We start from the raw sequence: 25,186 nt of genomic DNA on the forward strand, positions 1-25,186 counted from the left end.
TGCTGGCCAGGAGAAGAGGTTTCCGTTTTCCTTCCCCGTGTAGATATTTGATGTTCATCTCCTTGTCCAGTTCTAATAGTGATGAAATTAGTTGTGTCAGGTCCAGGCTTGTGTGAAGGCAGCCCCTGGCCTCTGAAATGAAAGAGGGGGCCTGAATTCCAATACATCCAAGACCACCTCCAGCCTACCTCTGTACTACTGCAGCTGAAAGAACCACAGGTGGCATCTCTACCTGTTCCTTTGCTGGCAGAGTTCTTCTCAACTAATGGGAAGCATCTCCACCCCATCCTAACTCTCTCCAGTCAGTGGATCAGGGGGTTGGGAATGGCCTGTGAGTAGGTAAAACAAACAAACAAAGGTACTGTGCTATATTTGTATTTATCAGGCTGTGTACTGTTGTAGGTAGAATGGCAAAGGGGACTTTTGCCATGTTGAGGGTAGGCAAAGGGGCACGTCACATTCTACTTCCTCCTATGCTTGATTGGGTGGCAGTGGTGTTGCCCTGGAGGCTAGAGAAATGTATGTTGGTGTTATACTATATTAATTGTAGTAGTACCATTATTTTGGTTGGATGGGTTGTAGAAATCTTTATTATGCTAACATTTCATTGATGTTAGTGGTTGCTGGCATCAGTGGTCCCACCAGATTGGTCTAGCAGTCCTCTCACTTTGAACAGATCTTCAGTAGGGCTTATTGTGGCAATCCTCAAATCTATAACAGAGTTGACCCACTGGTGTGGGTAGAACTTTTCATGAGTAAGCTATCTGAAGGCTGGGAGTTCATTTATATCTTTTGAAATAAATGTGATAAAAAGCAATATCTTAGTTGTTCTGGCTCAATTAGCTTATTTATTTGTAAGAGAACTTAGCTTCTGTTCCTTCAATGTGACTTTTAAAAGTCATTGAAATGTATCTAATAACTCATTCTGAGAGTAGACCCCAGTAGTTGTTGACGGGTTAGCCTTGTTCACTTGACCCCTTGTCACTATGGCTTACCAGGAGTGGTGAGATGGCAGTGGGATGGATGTGGTGCAAGCACAATGGCAGAGCTAATCCAGCACTACTGCCGTTGTGTTTGCTCTTCATCAACTTTGCCGTGGCCTCACTCCTTCCAGTAAACCACAGTGATGTGAATCAATGATTCCTGACAGGAAGTCAGGAAAGCCAGGCCACTCCACCCTGCTGACCACTATTGGTAGACCCACTGAAATCAATGGACTAAAGGTAGTTAAAACTAAATTCATTGATTTATATGACCCAGTTGTTCTGTTTTGAGTTCTATGTCTTAGTTGGACATAACCCAAACCCAGTGAGAAGCTTCTGTAACTATATGGCAGTCTGTTCAGAAATATGATTTCACTTTTTTGTTGCACTCTTAGTGGCCTCTGTTTGTGGTGGTCATCTCTATGAGCCATCTGGGAAAATCACTAGTCCAAATTATCCTGTTGTATACCCAAATAATGCGCACTGTGTTTGGGAAATCCATGCTGAAGGTTATTCCTACATAAATCTCATCTTTGAGTATCTTAAGTAAGTGGCAGTATTTTTAGGATTGTGTTGCCCTGTGTGATCTTTAAAAATGATTTTGTCTGCATGCCTGCCTTTCTGTTTGCTGTCAAATTGGCTTTGCATGTTAACAATAATCTATATGCTATTTCTGAGCTTGCCAAGTTGTGTGTGGACCCAATATTAAATCATTTACTTGTATTCTAAAGACTTGGCTCAGACCTTAAAAAAAGGCTCACTCCATAAGTGTGAATACATAACAAATAGAGTGCCAAAATTTGCTGACCTGGGTCTACAAGTCCCAATTTCGTGTGGATTTTAACATTTTGTGTTTTATAGTTACAAGCGAAATATCACCCTACTCAGTGGTTTCTAACTTTATATCCACAGACTGGAGCCACGTAATCACTGCTCTTATGATTATGTTGAAATCTATGATGGGCCAGCGTATGTAGCTCCTTTGCTAGGAAGAATTTGCATTTGGGAGCACCAATCATATATTTCTAAGTCAAATACATTGTCTGTTGTGTTTTCAAGTGACACTAGTTCTCAAAGCACTGGATTTTTGGCTATTTATTTTTCTATTCCACAAGGTAAGATCTCACCAAAGAGAACATAATTCAGGACCATGCTGCTTTACTTTAGTGCAATTTTTCAAGTCCATACCTGCAACTGAATTAAATAGGCTATGCTTGCATTGTTGTATCCCAAATTGTAATTCAGGGCCATCCTAAAAAATATTGATGTGTGCATGGGAACTCCATTATTTAATTTTCTCTCTCCCATGGTTAAACAGGGAAGAAGCAATTTAAACTACTCAATGGTTTATCTATTTGGCAGTTGACTCTTCTGCAGAGAAAGGTAGAAACAAACTTGTGGCAAGATACACAGTTCTCTCTCATGTGTTCTGTGTATATAAATTACTTGAGTCTCAGTCCAGATTTTGTACAACATTTATTAGTGGCTGCTTCTGTTTTTGTTTGTTCATTTTAGTACTTTATCTGAAGAACTCTCAATTGACCAAAAATTTAATCCCCCCCCCCATTTTGAACTTAGCCACTAATTTTCACTTGCATATGCTGTCTTCTTCCAGAGTTACCAGAGATCAAGTTTGTTACAAATGTTGTACAATATATATTGAAAATCTTGTTACTATGCTTTTTCTTGTATAGAAATAAACTGTTGTACACCCACATGTTATTGAATATATTATGTATAAAACTCTGGAAGAGACAAGTTCTCTCATGTGGCTACATATATTTATTTATAGGCACATGGTACTATACATTAAAAGCACATGTTTTGCCCCAAAGAATCCTGGGAGTTCTGTAAGGAGTAAACTACATTCTCAGGATTCTCTGAGAGAAACCACATGCTTTAAATGTAAGGTATGAACACAGCCATAGAGAGGTATCTATAGGTATGTAAACTGGCTGCTGTTTAAGAAACAGGAAACAGGCTGCTCTTTACCAAGTTGTTTCCTGTTGTCTTTCGAAGACGTGTCCTTAAGACTGGTGAATGGATCATACAGCTGTGAGGGACGCATTGAACTCTATTACAAAGGAGAATGGGGAACAGTTTGTGGTGATTACTGGGACATAGCCGATGCCCAGGTTGTGTGCTGGCAGCTTGGATGTGGAGAAGCCATTTCAGCCCCAAGAAAAGCCTATTTTGGCCAAGGCTCGGGACCTATTCTCCTTGATGATGTGAACTGTAGAGGAAATGAGTCTAACCTGTGGGACTGCCGTAGCCTAGGGTGGCATGTTCATAACTGTGGCCACAGTGAAGATGCAAGTGTCACCTGTGCAGGTATTTTCTGATCTTGTTTCTTGCATGTAGCACAAAAGCAGGATAGTTGAATCATGCATGGCATGCCTCCTCTTCCCTCCTGAAATGCAACAAGCTTAAGTCCTATTTGAATCAATTGCCTCTGTTGCTGAAGTGCAGAACTGCTTGCTTTGGAATTTATCCTGTTCATAATGCTGGTTCGAATTAATTGTACATAATTTTTCCAAATTTGGAATCCATCAGCGTGCCCCCAGCCTTTCTTTCAAGTCCATAATATCCAGCCACATAATCTTGCACTTAGAGAATATCATATGTTGCTAAAGCCCTGTACAACAGCACAGATATAGCACACATGAAATCCCAGATTCAAGCAATGGATGTGGATCCCAGTAGATACAGGAATCGCATCACATGGCCTCATATCACACAGCGCATTGGCCTAACCAATCAGAGGATGTGGAGCATGAACCTATAATTTCATTTAGGAAAGTGTTTGGCTCTCACATATGTCGACATTCATGTAATTTTGCCCAATCCCTTCATCCCACCAAGGCTTGCTATACGTCAGGAAAATTCCTGACATATCCTGGTTTGGGGGTTTAAAAATGGCGTCTGGGGGGAATTTTGCCGAATTGGAAAAATGTTTCTGTTCCCAAAAGAAGCTCAATAATTTTGGTGGTTTCCTAAAAAAAAAAAAAAAAAGTTCAACAATTTTAGGGTCTTCAACAACTTGGGGGGGGGGAGTGTGTGTCAGGAATTTTAGTTTTTGAAATATGGCAACCCTATCCCACATAACTTCTGGCTGCATGCTCATTTGTTTGTCGGCACGTTCTGGTTATTTCTGTATAAGACATTCCACTGTTCATTCCTGCACTTCCAATGCTTGATTTATTATCATACTAGCAGTAATGAGGAGAAGTAGGACAGTTGTGAGCTGTTGAGGCCACCTTATTGTCCTCTCCAGTTCTCTGATGGCAAGGCTCAAGCCATGCGGGGTGGAAAATCCCAGCTTCTCTGCCAATGTGTATGACTCTTGAAGCAGCTGAGGTGAGTAACAGAGAGGTGAGGGTTTCTGCTAACTATCACAACTGGAGTAACAGCTTTGTGTATAGCCTCCAAAGTGGTGGGAATTCTGACAGCTTTATAAAGACAGGGGCTGCCAAGCTTCCATCTTGTACAAGATCTCATAACAGACACAACTCTCCCTCTTGTTGCATCTGAAAGGTGAGCACTGTTGTAGTTCAGTCTGTCATGCCCTCTTGCAAGCTGCAGATGCATGGGGAAGGGAATTTTGGGCAACCCCACAGAGGAAGAGCTGGATTCTCACTGGCCACCGCTGGTCTAGAAGCAAGTCTTACTTGTCATCCACCTTGCAGTGGGAGTTGGCATATCTTAGCCTGTGCATTTGCTGGATTATTGCTTTGTTGTCTTTGAAGAGATAGAGGGGACAGTAATCCGTAATGGACACCCTCTGTGAAAGATCATTTCTGTGCCAAATGCTGAGTAGTTACAATTGAAAGCAAGAGACAGTTGCAAGCTTAATGCTCTTTCAATCATCGTGTCTGAACCCCCCCCCCCAATTAATGGTTCCTCTAATGTCTTTGTTGCAGTACTATAGATAATGTTGATGATAGTTAATGCAATCAGGAAGACAATACTTACCAATATACACACCTCTTATTGAGCCATGACTAGGGGGGACTAGCCAGGTTTTTTGCCTTTCAGCCTCCGGAGGGCTGTCATTGAGGCTGTGTGTGCGCGCGCACGCATGTGTGTGTGTAAATGCACATGGGGTGCGTGTGCCAAACTGGGTCTTTGATCTGGATGAAATAAAGCCTAGTTTCACTCCTGCTCCTTATGTGGAAAAGAACTGGAAACAGTTATTATATGACTTGTTTCTTGCCCAGACTGAGCTATCATTACCGGGGGGGGGGGGGGAGACCTGAGTGTTTGGTGAGTGGGAATGGAGTATCTAGGGATTAGCCACTAAGCTGGGTATGTTTTCTATTGCCTTTACATGGGTAGAGTGGTTTAGTCATGCTCGCCACATGACCCGGAAAGCTGTCTGAAAAGCGAGATGAGTGCCACAACTCCATAGTTGCCTTTGACTGGACGTTACCGTCTAGGGGTCCTTTACATTTACCTTTTTTACTCAGTTGGTGCTGTGGTCTAAACCACTGAACCTCTTGGGCTTGCCAATCAGAAGGTTGGTGGTTCGAATCCCCGCGATGAAGTGAGCTCCCGTTGCTCAGTCCCAGCTCCTCCCAACCTAGCAGTTCAAAAGCACACCAGTGCAAGTAGATAAATAGGTACCGCTGTGGCAGGAAGGTAAACAGTGCGCTCTGGTTTCTGTCATGGCGTTCCGTTGTGCCAGAAGCGGCTTAGTCATGATGGCCACATGACCCAGAAGGCTGTCTGTGGACAAACACCGGCTCCCTCGGCCTGAAAGTGGAGATGAGCACCACTACCCCAAAGTCGCCTTTGACTGGACTTAACCGTCCAGGGTTCCTTTGCCTTTTACCTACCTTTTTTTACTGTCTGCACAGTGTTCATTTTGGTGTGTCTTTGTTCAAAGTGCCCTTTCACCAGAGTGATCCAATCACCAAAATTCCCCCAGTGTGCTTTTAAATTATCCAGGCAGGCAATGTAGTCCAAACACTGTTTTCAGTAATGGTAGGGAGGAGTATGAAGCATTGCCATAGCCAGCAGCAGAAGTTATGCGACTGCAGAAGTCTGCAAAACACAACCTTTCTGACTGTTTTGCTATATTGTATATATCATTCTCCCGAACTCTATCCCCCCCCAATCTGTTTTTCTCTGATATTTGCCTTCCCCGACCAGTTTCTCTGTCCTCAACAACTCCCTCCCTCTTTCTCTCTCTGCTGAATATTATTAAATGTACATATTAGTATTAGAAAAAGATATCTTTAACTTATATGTTGTGTTTGCAAATGGATATCATAAACTTTATACTCCAGCAGAAGGTAATTTGCAGTAAGTGCAAATTATGCTCTTTCTGTCTCTTTCTAAATGTTACCTCAGTAGTTCTCAAACTTTTTTCTCTACACCACAACTTTCAGAATAAAAATTTGCTCGGGCCACACCATTTTTTTTATTAATAAGAAATACATTGGAAAACAAAAAGAAACAACTATTGCTAGGAGAACAAAGCAACTTTATAATATGATCTTCAGAAATCCAGAGAGTCTAGTCTCCTCACCAATACATAGAAACCTTTCTCTTTCCTGAGCTTTCATATTTGTTTGAGTTGAAAATCACTGTTTACAGCACTATGTCATGGAGAGCTGTCAGTGCAGTTCTCCAGCATGCTGAATGGTGATCCTGGATCACAATTAGGATGGTTGTCCGTATCACTTGATGCTCTTGCTCTCATTTTGAAAAGATACTGTATTTTTCCATGTATAAGGCACCCCCATGTATAAGGTTCCACAACAGAAAAAGTAATAGCCAGTAATTAATTTTTCATTTTCATTTAAAACATAAATAAATCTGCTACAATTCCAAATACTGTAAACCAGAGATTTATTCACCAGCTCCATCTAAAAAAGGGGTCCATATTGTTGTTTCAGAGATTCAGATGTTGCATCTATCATTCAAACATATGCAACCATGAACTCTTAAATCCGAGATGGGGAACTTTTGATATTCCAGATGTTATTGGATTGTGACTCCCAACACTCCTGGCCATTTGCATGCTGGCTGGGGCTGATGGGACCTGTAGTGCAGCAACATCTGGAGCTCTGCATGCTCTGGCTTGGAGTGCCCTCTTGAGGTTGCTAAGTCAGTTTAGCAAAAAAATATGGAAAGGCATTACAGTGGTACCTCAGTTTAAGAACAGTCCTGTTTATGAACGATTTGGTTTACGAACTCCACAAAACCAAAAATAGTGTCCCGGTTTGCGAACTTTACCAGAAGCCGAACAGTGGAAGGGCACCAGCGTTGGGAGGCCTTATTAGGGAAAGCGCTCCTCGGTTTAAGAACGGTTTCGGTTTAAGAACAGACTTCCAGAACAGATTAAGTTCATAAACCTAGGTACCACTGTATTGGGCTCTGTCAATCAGTTATGTCTTTTCTCCTCAAGCCTTTCAAAAGCCCAAGTCTCAACACAATAATTCCCCCCGCCCCTAAATCTGTTGTTTTACACATCTGAGATGCATCGGGCTATGAGTTCATTTTTTAAAAAAAAATAGGCTGATGGATGGACAAAGGTGATTTCTTAGAAATATGAACACCTTCTGATATCTCAATCAGTTCTAATATTTGTCATGTGTGTGTGTGCGCGTGCTCATATATGTCTCTGTGTGGTTCTTTTACCTTATTACAAAGTGGCTTTTAGCAGGAGGGAAGTCTTTCTGCTACTTAAAGTAGTGACTTGGGTTCTCTGAACATTCTGATTGCATTGCTTTGGACAGAACAGCATCATTCCTAGGAGAATTCTTGGGGGGAAAGATCACTGTTTCTATGGTCAGTCTGTGGAGACAGCAATCTTTTTGCCCAAATAATGTCCCTGAGAGTGCCACTACATTGTGACATCGTATCATTCTCAAGGGATGTTCTATCACAGAAAGGCCACATACGATCCCTTTAAATAATCCTGGGAACTGTAGTTTGTTAAGTTTGCTAGGAATTATAGCTCTGAGGGAGAGAAATGATAGTTCATATGATTCTTGGGGGATGCTTTAAATGTGCTTTAAAAGAGTGGTGTGTATACAGCTGCAGAGGTAACAAGGTTTCCATGCCTCTGTAAAAGAGAGAAACCGATATCCTTTACAAATGGGTTCAAGGCAGGCAGGGGCAGTTTGATTATTATGTGTGTAGCATAGATACCTTCACACATTTGATTACATTGTCTTTTATTTCACAGGAAATTATAGTTGTGGTTCTTACCTTCCATATGGATCAGGATCATTCAGTAGTCCCTTTTATCCAGCACTTTATCCGAACAATGCAAACTGTAGATGGACAATAAATACTTGGAATGGCTCACGTATAAACCTCAGAATTGCAAGTATTGAGTAAGTACGAGGAGAACTAAATAGTGCTATAAAACTGCAGCTCATTTAAATGTGGACTTTCCTGTGCTCACTTCATCATATTTGTTTACTATTATAATTGGGAAGCATGACGATGAACATATCTGTTGAGTATTCATGTGCCCTACTTTACAGAGGTTAGCCCTGTATTCAAGGAGCTGTCAGAGGAGAGTCCTCAGTCTGAAGACACTGAATTGATCTTGTATGACTCGGTGGCATACTGAATCTCTGCCATAGTTAGTTGATATACTAAGTTTATATGTTGAGCTGTATGTTCATGCGGGTTTCTTGTTTTTTTTTCCAGGGCAGAATGCCCCTTTGATTATATTGAGATCTTTGATGGATATATCTACTCACGTTCCCTAGGAAGATTTTGTAATGGTTCCCAACGAACATTTTTTTCTACATCCAATGTTCTCACAGTGGTGTTTCGCAGTGACAGTAGTGTAACAAATCGTGGTTTTATTGCTAGCTACTCTTCTGTTTATGCGGCATACGGTGAGTGACTAAGTGTGTGTGTGTGTTTGTGTGTGTGTATTAAATTGAACTCAAGTTGAATGACTGAATGGAGTAATAGTTTGTCATTGTGTACATTCATCAGGCCCCATGCATAATGTACACAAAATCCTTCCAAGAAGAGGGGATTGTGCACATTTCCTGATCAATATACATAATCCCCAACAAGACTTTGAGAATGTGCAAATCTTGGCTAAATTTTGTACATTCTCTGGTCATCTACATATCTCAATGGTAGTTTGCACTTTATTTGAGCTACATGCACATTTTTCAGTCAGTATGCATTGTCCCATTTCCCCCCTCTGTCTCTTGTTCAGAAGCATGTAATCTGCTCTCTTTGGGCTGCTTCTGACCCACTACCTAATCTTCTATGCCCACAACATACCCCCTCCCCACTGCTCAGCTAAACACCCGGCTGAAGAGGGGGCTTCAGATAAAGATGATTTATTACTACTCTTTATTAAATATATATCCCACCCTTCTTCCAAAGGAGCTCTTTCCCCCCTGAAGCCTAGCCTCCTTTTAACCAGCTGATTAGCACATGGGAAAATGCATGTAGTGAAAAATTCTACATCTTTGCTCACCCCAGAGGCGTAGCAAGGGTTGCCATTGCCCTGGGCACAGTTTTTCCCAGGGTGCATTTTGCTCCTCATACCACCCTGCCAGTCCCATGCTGCTTTGCCATTGTGGGGCTGGCAGGACATCAGGAGGATGCAACAGGCATGTGCCCTTCCAATCAGACCAATTAGGCTGATTGGAAGGGTGCATGCCTGCCCTGGTGTGTCCTCCTCACATCACCCTCCATGCTCTGCTCCCTGTTGGTGCATCCAGATACTGCTGCCTCATCCTCTCACAATTCTGATGGAAATTCTCCCCCCTCTGGTGCCACTATTAAGCTGAAGAAAAGCCTTAGTAGCAGAACTTCTACCGTTATTTAAAACCGCTACTTTCCCTCTACCTCTCCGTGTGTGTCTCTTCTTGCTTCCATACCACACCACTGCTGTTGTGCAACCCTTTGCTTTTGCTCCCCTATCCCATTCTGACATTGTGAAAACCCAGGATTGTGATACAATACTACAAATTCTCCAATGGGGGCTGAATGGTGACGGTCTTACATTTTTGTCTACTATATATTTTGGAAAGTAGTTTGTCTGTCCATTTGTCTGTTCTCTATCTGTTGGGATGTCTCTTGATTTCCCCTCTGGGTTTTCAGCATTCGGGAGCCAAAACGTTCCAAAATGGAGCCGTTTGTGAACTGAGGTTTGACTGTATTGGGGAATTTTATAAATCTCAGACTTTAGCAGGCTCTTGCTGAGACTTGAATTCTGCAGTATCTGTTACCAAAAATGACTGTGAATGCTCATGAATGGTCCACATACTTTTGGTGTCCCCATCCCAGATCTCCGACTGGTGAATGGACGTCATGCCTGCGAGGGCCGTGTCGAAATTGGTTCTTACAATGGAACATGGGGAACTGTTTGCGATGATTCGTGGAACCTGGTGGACGCAGGTGTGGTGTGTAGACAACTTGGATGTGGACAGGCTGTGTCAGCCACAATAGCGGCATATTTCGGTCAAGGCTCTGGACCCATTCTTCTGGATGATGTTTATTGTAATGGAAATGAGCGCCACCTTTGGGAATGCTCTAACAGAGGCTGGGGGTCCCACAACTGTCGTCACAATGAGGATGCTGGTGTCATCTGTTCAGGTGACTTCTGATTTTGTCATACATATTGTTTTATATTAGCATGCTTTAATCAGTTTGAGCATCTAGGTTAGGCAGTATATTCACTTTAAAAATTTTTTTGGATTCTCCAATAATTCAGTCCTCCCTAACTATAACTAATAGTAACATTGATTATTCAGGAGCAAACCAAACTGTTGATCTGCCAAGGTGGAATCAATAAAAACAATAAAGTATTGGGCTTCTACAGCAGGAAAAATAGCTACAAACTATGATCTGCAATCTCTAATGAAACACTATTCTGACTTTTGATGTAATTCTGTTCTACTATTTCCAATGAATTACTGAGTCTTTAGAAGAGAATATAACTCTCATTTACCACTTCCAAGGAACTGGAAGTATATGTCAGGAGCCCAGGGTGCTGTCTTGATAACACAGCATGCAAGTTGTAATTAGCTTGAAGTTTTATTGCAAAACAATTAGCTGAGCGTCCTAGTCGTACAATTCAGTTGACTCTTCTGGGGAATGCTTCCGGCTTCTGCAGAACCTATGACCCTTACGTTTCTGGTTTTGTTTTCTGTCCAATACCTTTCCCATTCATCTACTCCTGGGGCTCATGGGGTTAATTACCTCCTCTTCCGGTGAGGAAGTGCTCCACCTTCTGCCATCCCTAGCTGAACGGAGAATTGCATGCCACATCTCTAGCCTAATCCAAGAATTGTAGGCACGTAACTCAATTTTGTTTTTTGGTTTGTTTTTAAAAGGTGAATTCTTGTTGAGCTGTTGGCAGGCAGAGGAGAAGTAACTTGATTTAGCTCTCTTCTTTTCCTTTACCCAATGACCAATGATCAGAAAGATATTTAATAAAAATTTGTTCCAATGAATCACAAATAATTATACTGATCAAACCATTAACACATTTGGGAAACATTCTAAGGTCTCTACCTTTTTATTTTTCAGGTGGTCACCTTACAACAGGTAAATGATTCATTTAATAAAAAATTCCTTATGGCTTTTTTATAGTAGTGAATAACTGCAGCAATATTACAAGATTAAGGGAAAAGGTAGCAGTGTTGTTGATGTTTAGTTGTTTAGTCGTGTCCGACTCTTCGTGACCCCATGGACCAGAGCACGCCAGGCACTCCTGTCTTCCACTGCCTCCCACAGTTTGGTCAGACTCATGCTCGTAGCTTCGAGAACAGTGCCCAACCATCTCATCCTCTGTCATCCCCTCCTCCTTGTGCCCTCAGTTGTTCCCAACATCAGGGTCTTTTCCAGGGAGTCTTCTCTTCTCATGGGGTGGCCAAAGTATTGGAGCCTCAGCTTCACAATCTGTCCTTCCAGTGAGCACTCAGGGCTGATTTCCTGCTAGTGTATTAAAATATTTAAAAATCTTTAGTCGACTGAAGAGGTGTCCTCAATTCACCTGGCAGAAAATCAAACAAGTACAAACAAAACTTTCAGAGGAGGGCATAGGCAGAGGGGAATTGCTCTCCTTAGCTTCTGTGTCTGACCACCATGGCTACTCCTTGATGGGAAGTGGGATTTGGTGGTCAGGGGGTGGGGCTTGTTGATTTCAAAGGTGGCCCCTACCTCCCCACCCTTATCTGAGCACTGAGATCCAGCATAGGAAAGGCATTTTCCTTTCTTTTAAAATAATAATTCTGAGGCAGAGTCTGTTGTGATGTGTAGCCATTATGTATAAAAAAGCAGCTCTTTTTCCCCCCTACAAAAACTACTGTTTATTCATCATTTGAATGTATGCTGATGGAATGAATTAATTCACAATGATTGAATTCACATATGTAGTATGATACAATGAGATGATATATTGGAGGGGGAGGCAGCATAAAGCCTATATGCCATATCTAGACAGCCAAAGGAAAAGCATTTTTCTTTTGTAGACAAAATACATCTACATCTGTTAAATTAGCAGGGGTGGAAAATGCTTCTTCTTCCTTTTCTCACATGAGCTGCTAATAATAATTAATTTACAATCTCGCTCTCATTGCACATAAAGATACAGGTAGATGCCAGAAAGTGTTTGACAGTTTTGATGAATGGTGTCATGAAGTGTATCAAATTCTGCATTTCCTTTCCATTTCCTAAACAATTCATTCCATTGTCCAACCTTAGACTGAGCATTGTACTGATTTCCTTATAGCGAATTTATATTTGCCTTTCTGGAACCTAGACCCATTAGTCTCCACATTATTAATGGCATTGGCAGTGGGGGAGAAAATATTTAGACATTTCTTAATAGAACAGGTCTTTCAATGGCAATGGGTTCTAATCCTTATGAATGAGGTACTTTAGGCAGATCCTGCCACTGCTTCCAATAATGGAAAGAATGACGTTGAAGGTAAACATTCTTCCTATTTGCAAAAGCTTGAAGAGGTTTATATCTGGTCACTTTAAACAAATACAGGAGATGGAGCAATAAATTCAGGCTTCTTCTTGTGTTTTGTAAACTGCATTTCAAATTAATTTTTAAAGCTGCAAAACGTACCCGCAAGATCAAGGAGTATTAACATGAGGATCATAAATGTAACTCAGCCTTGGCTATTTTTCTGGGACTTACTTTATGTATTTATTTATAGTTATAAAAGTATTCCTGTACTATCATTTCATAAGATATCAAGGTGGTGTTCACTGTTAAAACGTATTTTTCAAAAAATAACAAAAATGCAAATAATCATTAAACTTACAGATCAATGTAAAACCAAACAGCTGCAAAGGCCTGTTGGCACAAAACAAGAGATGCTTGAAAGTCAAAACCTTGAGTCAATTGTTTAAATTGTTCTCTCTCTCTCTCTCTCTCTCTCTCTCTCTCTCTCTCTCTCTCTCCTCTTCCCTCTTGATCTTCAGAGAGACCAACTCCTCCATGGTGGCCAAGGACAAGTAAGCTCTAGATTTCTTTACTTCATTTTTTTTTTACATTGCCTTTTTATGATCACTTTTACTTCAGCTTCATTAGTGGTATCTGCATTATCACATGGTCTAACACAGGCATCAGCAAACTCGGCCCTCCAGATGTTTTGGGACTACAACACCCATGATCCCTAGCTAACAGGACCAGTGGTCAGGGATTATGGGAGTTGTAGTTCCTAAACATCTGGAGGGCCAAGTTTGCCTATGCCTGGTATAACAAAAAAGGACTTGCAGAATACTCTCATGCTGTTCACTTTCAAAATGGATATATAAAGTCATGTGGTACAGTGGCTGTTGTTTATTGCTTTGAGGAGGAGTAAAAATGAATTAACTCAGCCTCTCTTTCAGGGTTTCTTAGCTAGGCTAACATAACAGTGAACTTGAAACATAAAATGAAACATATATAGGGAGAGATTAAAATCTAGTAGCCACAAATTTTAACACCTGATACAAGGTCATGTACAAAAGATCTCCCCATTTCCTTTGCACAGAGGCGGACATTTCTGCAATAATATTCCTTTGCGCATGTGGATGTCACCAGCAACAGACAGTGGGGTGGACAAGTACTGCTCAACTTACCACCAGCTGGTTGTGTTGGTGCTGCTTACTGGGATGTTAGAGGAGAAGGAATGAGGTAGTGGCAAGGTTGATGCAAATCCAATACAGTGTTACCTCAGGTTACATACGCTTCAGGTTACATACGCTTCAGGTTACAGACCCCGCTAACCCAGAAATATTACCTCGGGTTAAGAACTTTGCTTCAGGATGAGAACAGAAATCATGCTCCAGCGGCGCGGCAGCAGCGGGAGGCCCCATTAGCTAAAGTGGTGCTTCAGGTTAAGAACAGTTTCAGGTTAAGAACGGATCTCTGGAATGAATTAAGTACTTAACCTGAGGTACCACTGTACAGTTTTCGTGCCAGTGAGTTTGCAGTGTGTTGACCTTGCCTCTCCCCTTCCACCTTCTAGTAAGCAGTAGTGATACAAAGCCTCTCCTCCTCCCAGAGGGGAGGTGTTTTGAGGGGGAACCGTTCCTGCATCGGCAGGGGGGGGCGTGTTCGGCCCCCTGCGTTATCTCCTAGCTGCCGCGCTGCCTCTCAATAGGGTTGAGCCAGCCAATAGGGTTGGCCCAGAGGTGGGCGGAGTGTGGCCATCACCTACCCCGCCCCATTTTGGGTACTTTGTTAAAGGAATCTGGTGGTCGTGGAACCTGTCCGATGCCCTACTGGTGGCTAGGGCCATGGCACGACCCCCGGTGATATCAGGCGGAGCTTTCAGTTGTATTTGCATCAACAGGCTCCTCCCACTGGTGGTTAACCTCCAAATGACTCCTGGGTGGGGTCATATTTAGGTTGTTTGATCCAGTGCCTAAGCCAATACCGCTCACATGCTGTAATCAATAAAAGTTGTGGCCTTTTTCTTTTCTTTTTTTAAAATAATATTTATTACTTTTCCAACAATTTAAACACAACAACAACAACAACAACAACAACAACAAAAGACAATACAATACAAAGACACTACATAACACTAACACATTAAACTAACAAAACAAAACAAAACAAAAACAGTTTAAAACACATCAAACAATTTCAGTATCTTATCTTTCATTCACTTATTTCAGCGACCTCCTCACACCTCCCTTTTTGTATTCCACTTCTGTTAATTGTTTCCGCAATTCCTTTCCATTTTCCTCTGTTTTCTATCCTATAATTATCTTGACACATTCTAACCTTATTTTTCCTTTAATACTCTATTAATCTATTTATGCTTAGTTCCTTATAACATTTCTACTAAAGCCATATAACTTCATTCCAACCTTTTTCTAACATTCATTAATTTTACAGTATTTCTGTAAATAGTCTTTAAACTTTTTCCAATCTTCTTCCAGTTGTGGCCTTTTTCAGCCCACTAACCTAAAATACTTGTGTCTTGGTCTCTTATTCATTACTACGCGGGTTAGGGTCCTCGACCCACAAACAAGTGGAGGTCAAGTGAGTGGCACTAAGCCATCCTGCTGTCCATTACTGGGTGTATCCCTTTCACTGGACTGAGCATCCTAGTGGCCACGTGGCCATTCAGAGAATCCGCCCTTCTCTCTTTAAGATGGCACTGCTAGATAAGTCAAAGTATAGGATGTCTAAGTCTTCATCTTCAACACTAGGACTGAATACACAATAAAATGCTCTACTGAACCTAAACTCAGGTTTGTGCTTTGTTTCTCTCCAAACAAGCCATGAGCAGCAAGTAAGTTTTGTTCCTGGCTTACTACTCATGGTTTTGAAGGAGGTGGTCGGTGGGAAACCATGAGTCCAGGTTTGGACCCAATACTAAGGTAGATCATGGCTTAGCTCCTGCCAGGGCAGTTGCATCAGAAGCAGGGGAGGAGTGAAGTGGCCATGATCTTAGGAGTGTGCACAAGTGACTGCACATTCACCAGTAAACCATAGCTAAGCTTAACTATGGATTAAAATGATGCAGTAACCAAGCAACTACTTCAGAATATTAAGCAGGGTTGAAATAAAAGTCAACCCTGATTGCAACATGTGGCTTTCTCAGTAAGGAACATTGGGTTCTGGGTGTAACAAGAAATTAATCATAGCAAGTTTATAATATTTTCTAGAATTTAACTACTTATATCCCATATATCTGCAACAAAATTTGTTCTGTGTTTTATTTCTTAGCTCCCTCAACAGATTATTCTTGTGGTGGTTTCCTCGCACATTCATCTGGGTCATTTCAAAGTCCGTTTTTTCCATCCAGCTACCCAAATAATGCCGACTGTGTATGGGAAATCCAAGTAGGAAGCAATTCTCGTGTATCACTTACTTTCCAAACACTTCAGTAAGTAAAGCTCTAACATTGCCATGTCAAGGTCTCAAAATGAAACTTATTATTATTAATAGCAGCTTTCCTAGATACATTACATATAAATTCAAAAAGAGGGTGAGATTATAGCTGGGAGGCAAACAGTAGATGTCGTTAGGACTATCCAGTGAGTCCATGACTGAACACCAAACCTTAGATTCTAGGCAAAAGAGCCCACAATGCATTTGCCATTTAAAACACATGGCTTCATCCAAAGAATTCAAGAAACTGTAGTTTACCCCACACAAAGCTACAGTTTCCAGTACCCTTAACAAACTACAGTTCCCATGATCCTTTGGGGGAAGCCATGTGCCTTATATGTGTCATTTAAATGTACCGGTATATTGTGAATGTGATTGCTAGCATTTCTAGATCCTTCTATAGTCTAGAATCTATTATCACCCAAACCTGGTTGTCAGTTTCTTTGGTTCCCTATTAGAGTACTATAAGAGCTTTTATACCAATACTGCAGCATATCGTATTTTAGAAAACTGAGGACAAGCTTATTTGATGAAAAAGAAAGGGGGGCAAAGATGTAAGGGTTGAACCCTGCTTGTGATGTAGCATGCTTACAGCCCTACCTTGTAAATCCAGGTGTGTTGTAGGAAAGCTCTTGTTACTTAGTGGTAACATAATAGCACCCAAATGTACTCAGATGCACTCTTTTCTTCCTACTTAACATATTCAAGGGCGTTGCATTCCACGTCTGAACTGTGATGTGCCATGGCTTAACAAATAAAATCCTGTTTGGTTTTCTATTTCTTTTGTCTGATATCGTTTGTCTAGTATCTGAGCAACGTAACACACCAAAATAAGGTCTGTTATGTGATAGTAGCTTAAAGGAATTGCAAGTGTAGAGACTAATTCATCATGATCAGTAAACATTGCTGTAAAAATCACATTCTTGTTTGCTTTCTAGACTACAATCATGTAATACACAGAGCTGCCCCTGTGATTATATCGAAATCTATGATGGAACGCTCCATAACTCTCCTTTGCTTGGGAAGATTTGCTCTGGCTATTACCAAACCTTTACATCAACCTTCAACATGTTGACGGTTAGATTTCATAGTGATCACAGTATCACAAACAGAGGGTTTTTTGCAAACTATTACACCATCCCAGCAAATCATAATACAAGTAAGTGCAATTTTGCAATACATTTTTCTTTTACCAGATTGTTGTCATTCAATTTAGTTTAAAAATCACAAATTTTCTTGGTATTGTCTTGGTTTTTTCTGTTGTCACTAAAAACAACAACTCCATCTTTTTACGTTTGGAATCCATAACTTGCACTTGGCTTACCTAGGCACTGCTTAAGTCAGACTCTTCTTAGCTTCAGGAGCACCAGAGGCAGATTTAGGGGAGCATGACCAGCTCACCTGCATAGGGCACCAACTTGAGAGGTTGCCACAGGAGGTGGCATAACAATGACTTAGAATGGAAGGCAAGAAGCGGTGGTGGGGGTGGGCCCACCACCAGAGTCCACACTGGAAACACTCTTCAGGCCATTGTTATATAGCTTACAATGAACAACCACACACCAAATACTTCAACCCCCAGGCTACTTTGCTTGCTTAAAAAGAAAATGTATTGATTGCATTGGGAATTAGTTCAAAGTAAATATGTTTAGGGGACAGAGTGAGAGGGGGTGAGGTTGGCACAGTGCAAATGCACTGGCAGAGCCATTCCAGTGCTCCTTGAAGTTTAGGGAAGCTTTTAATATTTAACAGACTATTGTATTTCAATATTTTGTTGGAAGCCGCCCAGAGTGGCTGGGGAAACCCAGCCAGATGGGTGGGGTATAAATAATAAATTCTTATTATTATTACTCCTGTTGGTGCATTTGCATCATGCTGACCTCGCTGCCACTTCAATACCTCCCTAACTCCCAATAGGCAGCAGTGATGAGACTGGAGGTCAGGTGATCAGCAGAGCCCTATCGTGCTATCTGCTACTGCTGAGCAATACATTCTAAAATTTTTAGTTGTAACTGTTTTAACTGTTTTGTTACAGTCATAAGAATAAAGTGGGCACTAAAATATATATCTCTCAAACGCCAAAGGCCATGGAAAAGAGGTGTGTCTTCAGGATATGATAGAAACCACATAATAAAAGTGGCAAATAGGAAAAATGTAAGGACGTATAGGTCAGGGAACGTTGTGTTACTCTGTACAGTGCAATAAAGATGGATGGCATTGCCTTCATAAAAGCATAATAATGCATTGTCTTGTTTTGTTTTGTTTTGTTTTAGTGCACTAATACCACATCCTTTCTCTCCTTGCTAGCTCTTCTTTGTGGACCAGAATATATGCAAGCTATAATAAGTAGACGTTTCCTGACCTCTGCAGGCTATTCTCCATATGGTGTCCGCTTGATTGACCCATCCTGCCCACCTATTATCACACCGTATTATGTTATTTTCAACATACGGTACAATGGCTGTCAGACCAGAAGAGACGTATGGAGACATATTTGATTTCTATATGCCTTTCTTTCTTTCTTTCTTTCTTTCTTTCTTTCTTTCTTTCTTTCTTTCTTTCTTTCTTTTTTTACTTTTTCTTGTTTAGAAAAAGCATGGCTTCAGGAGTTCAACTGGGGCAATGCTAACAAACTGAAATATGTAGCCCAATTCATGTGTATACACAGAAACGGATTTAGGGGAGCATAACAGGTTTATTTGCACTGGGCTCCAAGCCAAGAAGGCTGTGCAGAGGGTGCTGCAACAATAATTTAGAACGGAAGGGGAGAGGTGGGGGGAGCACTGACTTTTGGCTGCTGAAATTTGAAAGCCCAGAGTCCACCATTTAGATCTTTGTACAACAAATAGTCACATAAGAAAATATTTTTAGTTTGATTTTTAGCATCATGGAAAGGAGCCAGATCACAAGATCCCTTGCTGCAAATGTAGTATGAGTATGGGATGTCCGGGCACCATCAGAAACCCCAATTTGTTCTGTGTTGGGGGTTGCATGGGTCAAGGTAAGGACAGCAATACAGCATATGAGTTAGCTGTATGTTCAGAGCAGTAAGACTTAGCAGACACACTTCAAGCTCTCACTGTGGGATAAGTAAGTTGGCATTTTGAAACAACTTAATTCTGAACAACAGTTGATACAAATAATATTTGTATAGAGAATTCAGTAGCATCCCCAGTGATACCATTGGCTTAGACAACTATTCCTACATCTTGAAAAGGCAACTTGGTGGTGGGGCTGCTTTGCGCAAAGGTAGCATTAAGACTGGCTGCAGCAAATTCAGAAATGTATGTTAACCGCTGCCTCCCCCCGATGTTTCAAACAGGCAGATGCTGATACTATTATTTATTCAAACCTGATCACGGCAGCTGCTTCAGGATACATAATTAAAAGGGACAAGGATCTTCACTTCCATGTCAGCTGCAAGATGCTGAAAAACACTTGGATAGAAACAATGTATGTCGCTGATGGTGTAGAAGAGATCAATGAAACTCGGTATGGACAATACGAAGTCAACATCACATTTTATACCTCCGACTCCTTCTTATATCCAGTCTACGACTCACCTTATGAAGTTGAGCTGAATCAGGAGTTATATCTGCAAGTTACTCTTCATAACTCTGACCCCAATCTGGTGCTATTTCTGGACACATGCAAAGCATCACCCAACTACAATGATTTTACAACTTTGACTTATGATATCATCAAGAGTGGGTAAGGATGTTCACCTTATACAGTATATTGTCTGTCTGATTAACTGTGTTAATCTTTATTGCTTTTCATTTCTAAACATATATGTGGTATAAATATTAGATCTCATTAGGCATGCCATTTTAACCATGTTGTCACTCCAGCCAGAGGCTGGAAACAGCCAAATTATCATTGGGACCATTCTAAAATTGACATCCATCCTAATTCATGATCCATTCTGCTGGGAAGAAGAGCAGTTAGGAGGCAGCAGAGGCATTCCTCTATGTCAGGCACCCCCAAACTTGGCCCTCCAGATGTTTTCGGACTACAATTCCCATCATCCCTGACCACTGGTCCTGTTAGCTAGGGATGATGGGAGTTGTAGTCCCAAAACTTCTGGAGGGATGAGTTTGGGGATGCCTGCTCTATGCAGAACTGCTGAGATCCACAGGCAGGGGAGCTATCCTAATGTGCTCACCAATGGCACATGGTATTGACAGCCTGTTGTGGGTGTTTTTCCTGCCAGTGGTAAAAAGTAAGTCCTCAAAACAGGACAGACTGGTGGCAGAAGGGGTGGAGCTGCTGGATCCTAATCTGGTCCAACAAGTGGAGAGGGGTCTGATCTGGGCCTCTCTGCTACACCAGCCTGCAGCTGGCACAGCAAAAATAAAGAATAATATCGCACCTCCCACTATCTTCCACTCTGCCCAGCTTGAGTGACAGGTCTTCCAATGCAGTGGTGGTTCCACATTTAATGCATTGCAGTAATCCAACCTAGAGGTTGCCAGAACAGAGAAAACAGTAGTTAGGTTGTCCCTGTCTACATAGGAGTGCAGCTGATGGAAAGTACTCTGTGCCACTGAGGCCACCTGAGCCTCAAGCAACAGCAAAGGATCCAGGAGTACCCCCAAGTTGTGTACCCATTCCTTCTGAGGGAGTGTGATGCTATGAAGAACAGGCAACATCCCATCCACCTAGTCTAGTGAACTGACCATGAACATCACCTCCATCTTATCTGTATTGAGCTTCAGTTTGTTGGTTCTCATACAGTCCATTACCAGGGCAAGGCAACAGTCCAGCACATCCACTGTCTCACCTGCAGATGTAAAGGAGAAGAAGAGATGTGTGTCATCAGCACATCGCTAACAACCTACTCCAAACCCACTCAGCAGTTTCATGTAGATGTTAAACAGCATAGGGGATAAAATTGAACTCTGAGGAACCCTGCTCCAGAGGGCTGAAGATCACTCCCCAAGCATCACCCTCTGGAAACGTCCATTCAAGTAGGACTGGAACCACAGCAAACCAGTGCCATCGACAGCAGCTCCAAAAGGATACTAAACTAGCATACTGATACAGTTTTATAGCAAATTATTGACTAACCGAAGCTTGCATTCTTCACAAATCCTCACTCAGGTTTGATTTGACACCGTCAAGCTTCTAAAACAGCTACATTTAAATTATATTACTATAATAATTTCCTCGAGATTAAAATGAGATGCTCAGAATACTCTAAAGCGTGTGACATTTTGTGCATTAGTTCAAAATAGTACCTCTGCATGAACCAAGATGTTCCTTTTAGTATATTTTGACTCAATATATATTCAGATACTTTGGCATGTGCTGCGTATGGTTACTTTCAGGAAAGTGAAACTTAGAGCTGGTCACCTGTTTTGAAGAGCTGTTATGCAACTGACATAATAAAGGTTACAATTACAGAAGTTTTTGCTTTCCTTGGGAAAGCAAAGCCTTGCCGATTAAAAGGATGGTAAAGAACAGAAAAGTGAGTTCACCATATATATTCAGTACAACCTTAACAGATCATTTACTTACGTATTTTCATAGGGTTGCCATATTTCACATTTTAAATATTTGAGCTTCTTCTCTGCTTAAGCTTACTAATGAAGAACAAGTTTTTTTTGGGGGGGGGAAGTTACCAGTTATGGTGAATGTTTCTGTCAACATGCTTTGCGCAGTTTTAATTCAGAGTGAGAAATCACTGTCACCTACTTCAAGTTAAGCATGACAGGCATGCCCTTGAAATCAAGCTTATTGATATTCATATTATGTTCAAGTGACACTTGTATGCTTTATTTCAGAACTGTTCAAAGTGCTACTTCTATTTCTTCATTGTTCCACATTAACTATATGATGCGAATTGAATACTAATTAGTGTAAACTAATTTTATTATTTTTCTATTTGTGCAGGTGTGTTAATGATCCTACATATCAGACCTATTATTCCCCAAACAAATATGTTGTTCGGTTTTCCTTCAAAGCCTTTAGTTTCATGTATAAACATCCATCGGTTTACCTGCAGTGCAAACTGGTGGTTTGCAGAGCCTATGACTATTCTTCCCGATGTTCTCAGGGATGTCTGAATCTGCTTAGATCTAAGAGAGATACAAGCTCCTACGAGGAAAAAATGGATGTTATCATTGGGCCAATTGAACTACAGAAGAATGGCATTAAGAATAGAAATTCTGGTAATTTTGCTTCCCATAGAGTTCTTTAATGTCTTTTAAATACAAATCAATGCCATCCTAGAGTAGGGATAAGGAGGAATGTATTTTAAATGGATTTATGCACAGAATTTGGCAGTTCCAACCTGATTTGAACACTGCATTAAGCACCCACTTATATCTAAATCACTTGTTGCTGTTTTTTTAAAGTCCAATTTATATGCATAATTATATTGAAAAACTCATATATATGAATTACCGTAATATATAGTATAATGCATTCAAAAGTATCAAGTTTTATGCTGTATTATATTTCTGCAATATCAATTCATATTAGTACATACCTATTTCATGCAGTTGTACACATAGTTGTGTGCATCTCTCAATGCACTAGTTACCTTAGGAGACGACCTAGAGTGCATATGCATATAACAATGCACATAATATTGTGCATTATGCTGCTTGTTGAGATTAAGGAGATGGGAATTAGAAAATTATATATATGGATAAGCATGTCACTGAGATTTTCAGAAAATCCCACCCCTCTTTTAGATCTGTTTCAGGTTGTTGAGGTTAAGGCAGAGCAATTAGTGTTTCCTGTGGCTTTGAGAAAGGGAGAGCTATAGGGGTGCAGGGTATAAGCTGGAATCATCATTATTACCATCATCCTGGCTAGCATTGTATCAAAGCCCTAAAAAATGCTTATAATGTATTTTAGCACTCTCCTCATCTAATAGTACTTCCTCACCTAAACTTGTTACATTACATATCTTCTTAATGTGGCCTCGTCCATCAGATGCAGCATTACCATAGCTGTGCCATTTGTACCCTGTGCCCTCCAGCGTATGATCTACCCTCCACAGTGGACTCATAGGGTTCAGCTCCCAACAGTCATCCATGCTTCTTCTTTGGCAATCACACATAGCCAAGCAAGATTGTCTTCCATGAACACAGTTTTAACACTGAGTCCATAAGTGCCTGTGGAAGCCAATTCGGGATCCACATGTCCTTCCACAGTAGAGGAGAGCAATAGTGTGGTCAGGAAAGTTACTGTGCAATTTTTTATTTTTTATTAAAAAATAGTGCTATGATGGAAGTCAATGGTCCATTGTCTTCTAGGCAACTAGAATGATGCAATTCCATGACAGTTCAAGCAGATAATGCATCACATCTTTTCTTTTTAATTTTGCAGAGGCAAAACAAGAGCTGCAAGGAAATGTGGACCCTCCTCATGATTTGCATGCACCATACATTGTTGCCGCAGTTGTCTTGGCAGTCGTTGTCATGACTGTCGCAGGATTCATTTTGAAAAATAAATTGAGAAGACCAATTCCATATGAGATAATGTGAGCGCTTAAAACCTTGGGACTCAGTCCAACACCAAGTCAAGCATGCTTAAACTCATTCATTTCCATGAGTTTAGGTGCAGCTATTTGTTGGTGGGATTGTGGCCTTGATGGTTGGCAAGAAGAATCTGTACTGAATGTGCATCACTTGAAAGATGCATCCTTATGAAGGGGGTCTCAATAGCCTTGTGATTTTATCTTGATTTTCGCTTTTACCTGAAAATACAGAAGCAGGAAAATGTATTGGACACAATCCAGCCATATTAAACTATTGAAAGACCGACTGGTTGCACAGGAGGGGGCTTAAAAATTATGCTTAATTCTTCTATTGGTCTTTTTACTTTTTTACTAGATTTTACACATTGTCATGAATGTATGTAGATGGATGGATTCAGATTAGACGAGGACCTGAAGTACAACACAAAATACAAATAAAAATTAATCCTACCAAGAGTCTCATGTTCAGAACTCAAGCTATTTTTATGAAATTTCTGCCAAGTTCCTTGAAGCAATATCCAATATTAGTAGTTCAGTGCTGCATTTAGTTAAGAATACCTTTTGTAAATGACATACCACATAAAGTTTTCATTCTGTCAATTTGTATAACTGTCTAAAATGACAATATTTGTTGGTAAACAAGGGCATTTCAACAGTTTCTGGTAAAGTGGATAAACCTTCTTAGGATTGTTTTCAATTTTGCCCCTCCACTCCTTGAGGGCTCTTTCATCCAGCCAAGGATTCCATGAATAGAAGGGCAGGATGGCAATTTTCTAACACACATACACTTTCTCATCCTGCCTGGACCACCTCTCATCCTGATCCCCTGATCCTCTGGAGTTTTGTAATATTTGAGTTTATTTACAAATGTGCAGGTTAAGCATAGATGGAAGCAAAGGGAAAACACCCCAACAGATAGAAAAAGTCCACTGCTCCCACACCAGGACTCTAAGGGAGAGAAACCGATATCCCAGAATGTTGCTAGATTACAGGGGTCAAACACAGCTCTCTGTTTCTGTGCCTTCTTTGTATGTTTCAAAGCTGCAGTTGATTGTACTTTCCACACACAGACACCTAGATGGCAAGATCCTTAGTGGCGGGAGCAGCAAGATATCTCCCCCCCATCCACTCACCACCTTTCTAACCACTCAGAAAACTTTATGAGAAATGGTTGAACAATTTGTTCCATGGGAAACACACCATTAGACTTTTGTCACTCCTACCAGATCCAAGGTTCTGGTCCAGTAATACCTCAAGAGAACCCACAGGATAGTCCTTTTTCACAGAACCCTGGCATGAAACTGGCCATTCCTCTGAAAAGTTTGACAGTATATTTGTAAACTGTGGACTTGTACTTTAGATTACGAA

At 41.0% G+C, this 25,186-nt stretch overlaps 1 protein-coding gene across 1 annotated transcript; it reads left to right on the plus strand.

Moving 5' to 3' along the window:
• Window positions 1-324: 324 nt before the first annotated feature.
• On the plus strand, window positions 325-24,600 carry LOC308586144 (scavenger receptor cysteine-rich domain-containing protein DMBT1-like; the record flags this gene model as incomplete). The annotated part of the gene is made up of 15 exons (XM_081192421.1): window positions 325-331; window positions 1,379-1,529; window positions 1,896-2,098; window positions 3,003-3,314; window positions 8,179-8,329; window positions 8,652-8,845; window positions 10,263-10,571; window positions 11,508-11,525; window positions 13,416-13,448; window positions 16,162-16,321; window positions 17,265-17,485; window positions 18,634-18,806; window positions 19,649-20,037; window positions 22,222-22,499; window positions 23,668-24,600. 15 exons carry the CDS (start codon window positions 325-327, stop codon window positions 23,823-23,825), a joined length of 2,757 nt encoding a protein of 918 aa, XP_081048547.1. The 3' UTR covers window positions 23,826-24,600.
• Window positions 24,601-25,186: the final 586 nt, after the last annotated feature.

This window comes from Podarcis bocagei (assembly GCF_964188305.1).
Source record: "Podarcis bocagei genome assembly, chromosome: 4".
Lineage (NCBI taxonomy): Eukaryota > Metazoa > Chordata > Lepidosauria > Squamata > Lacertidae > Podarcis > Podarcis bocagei.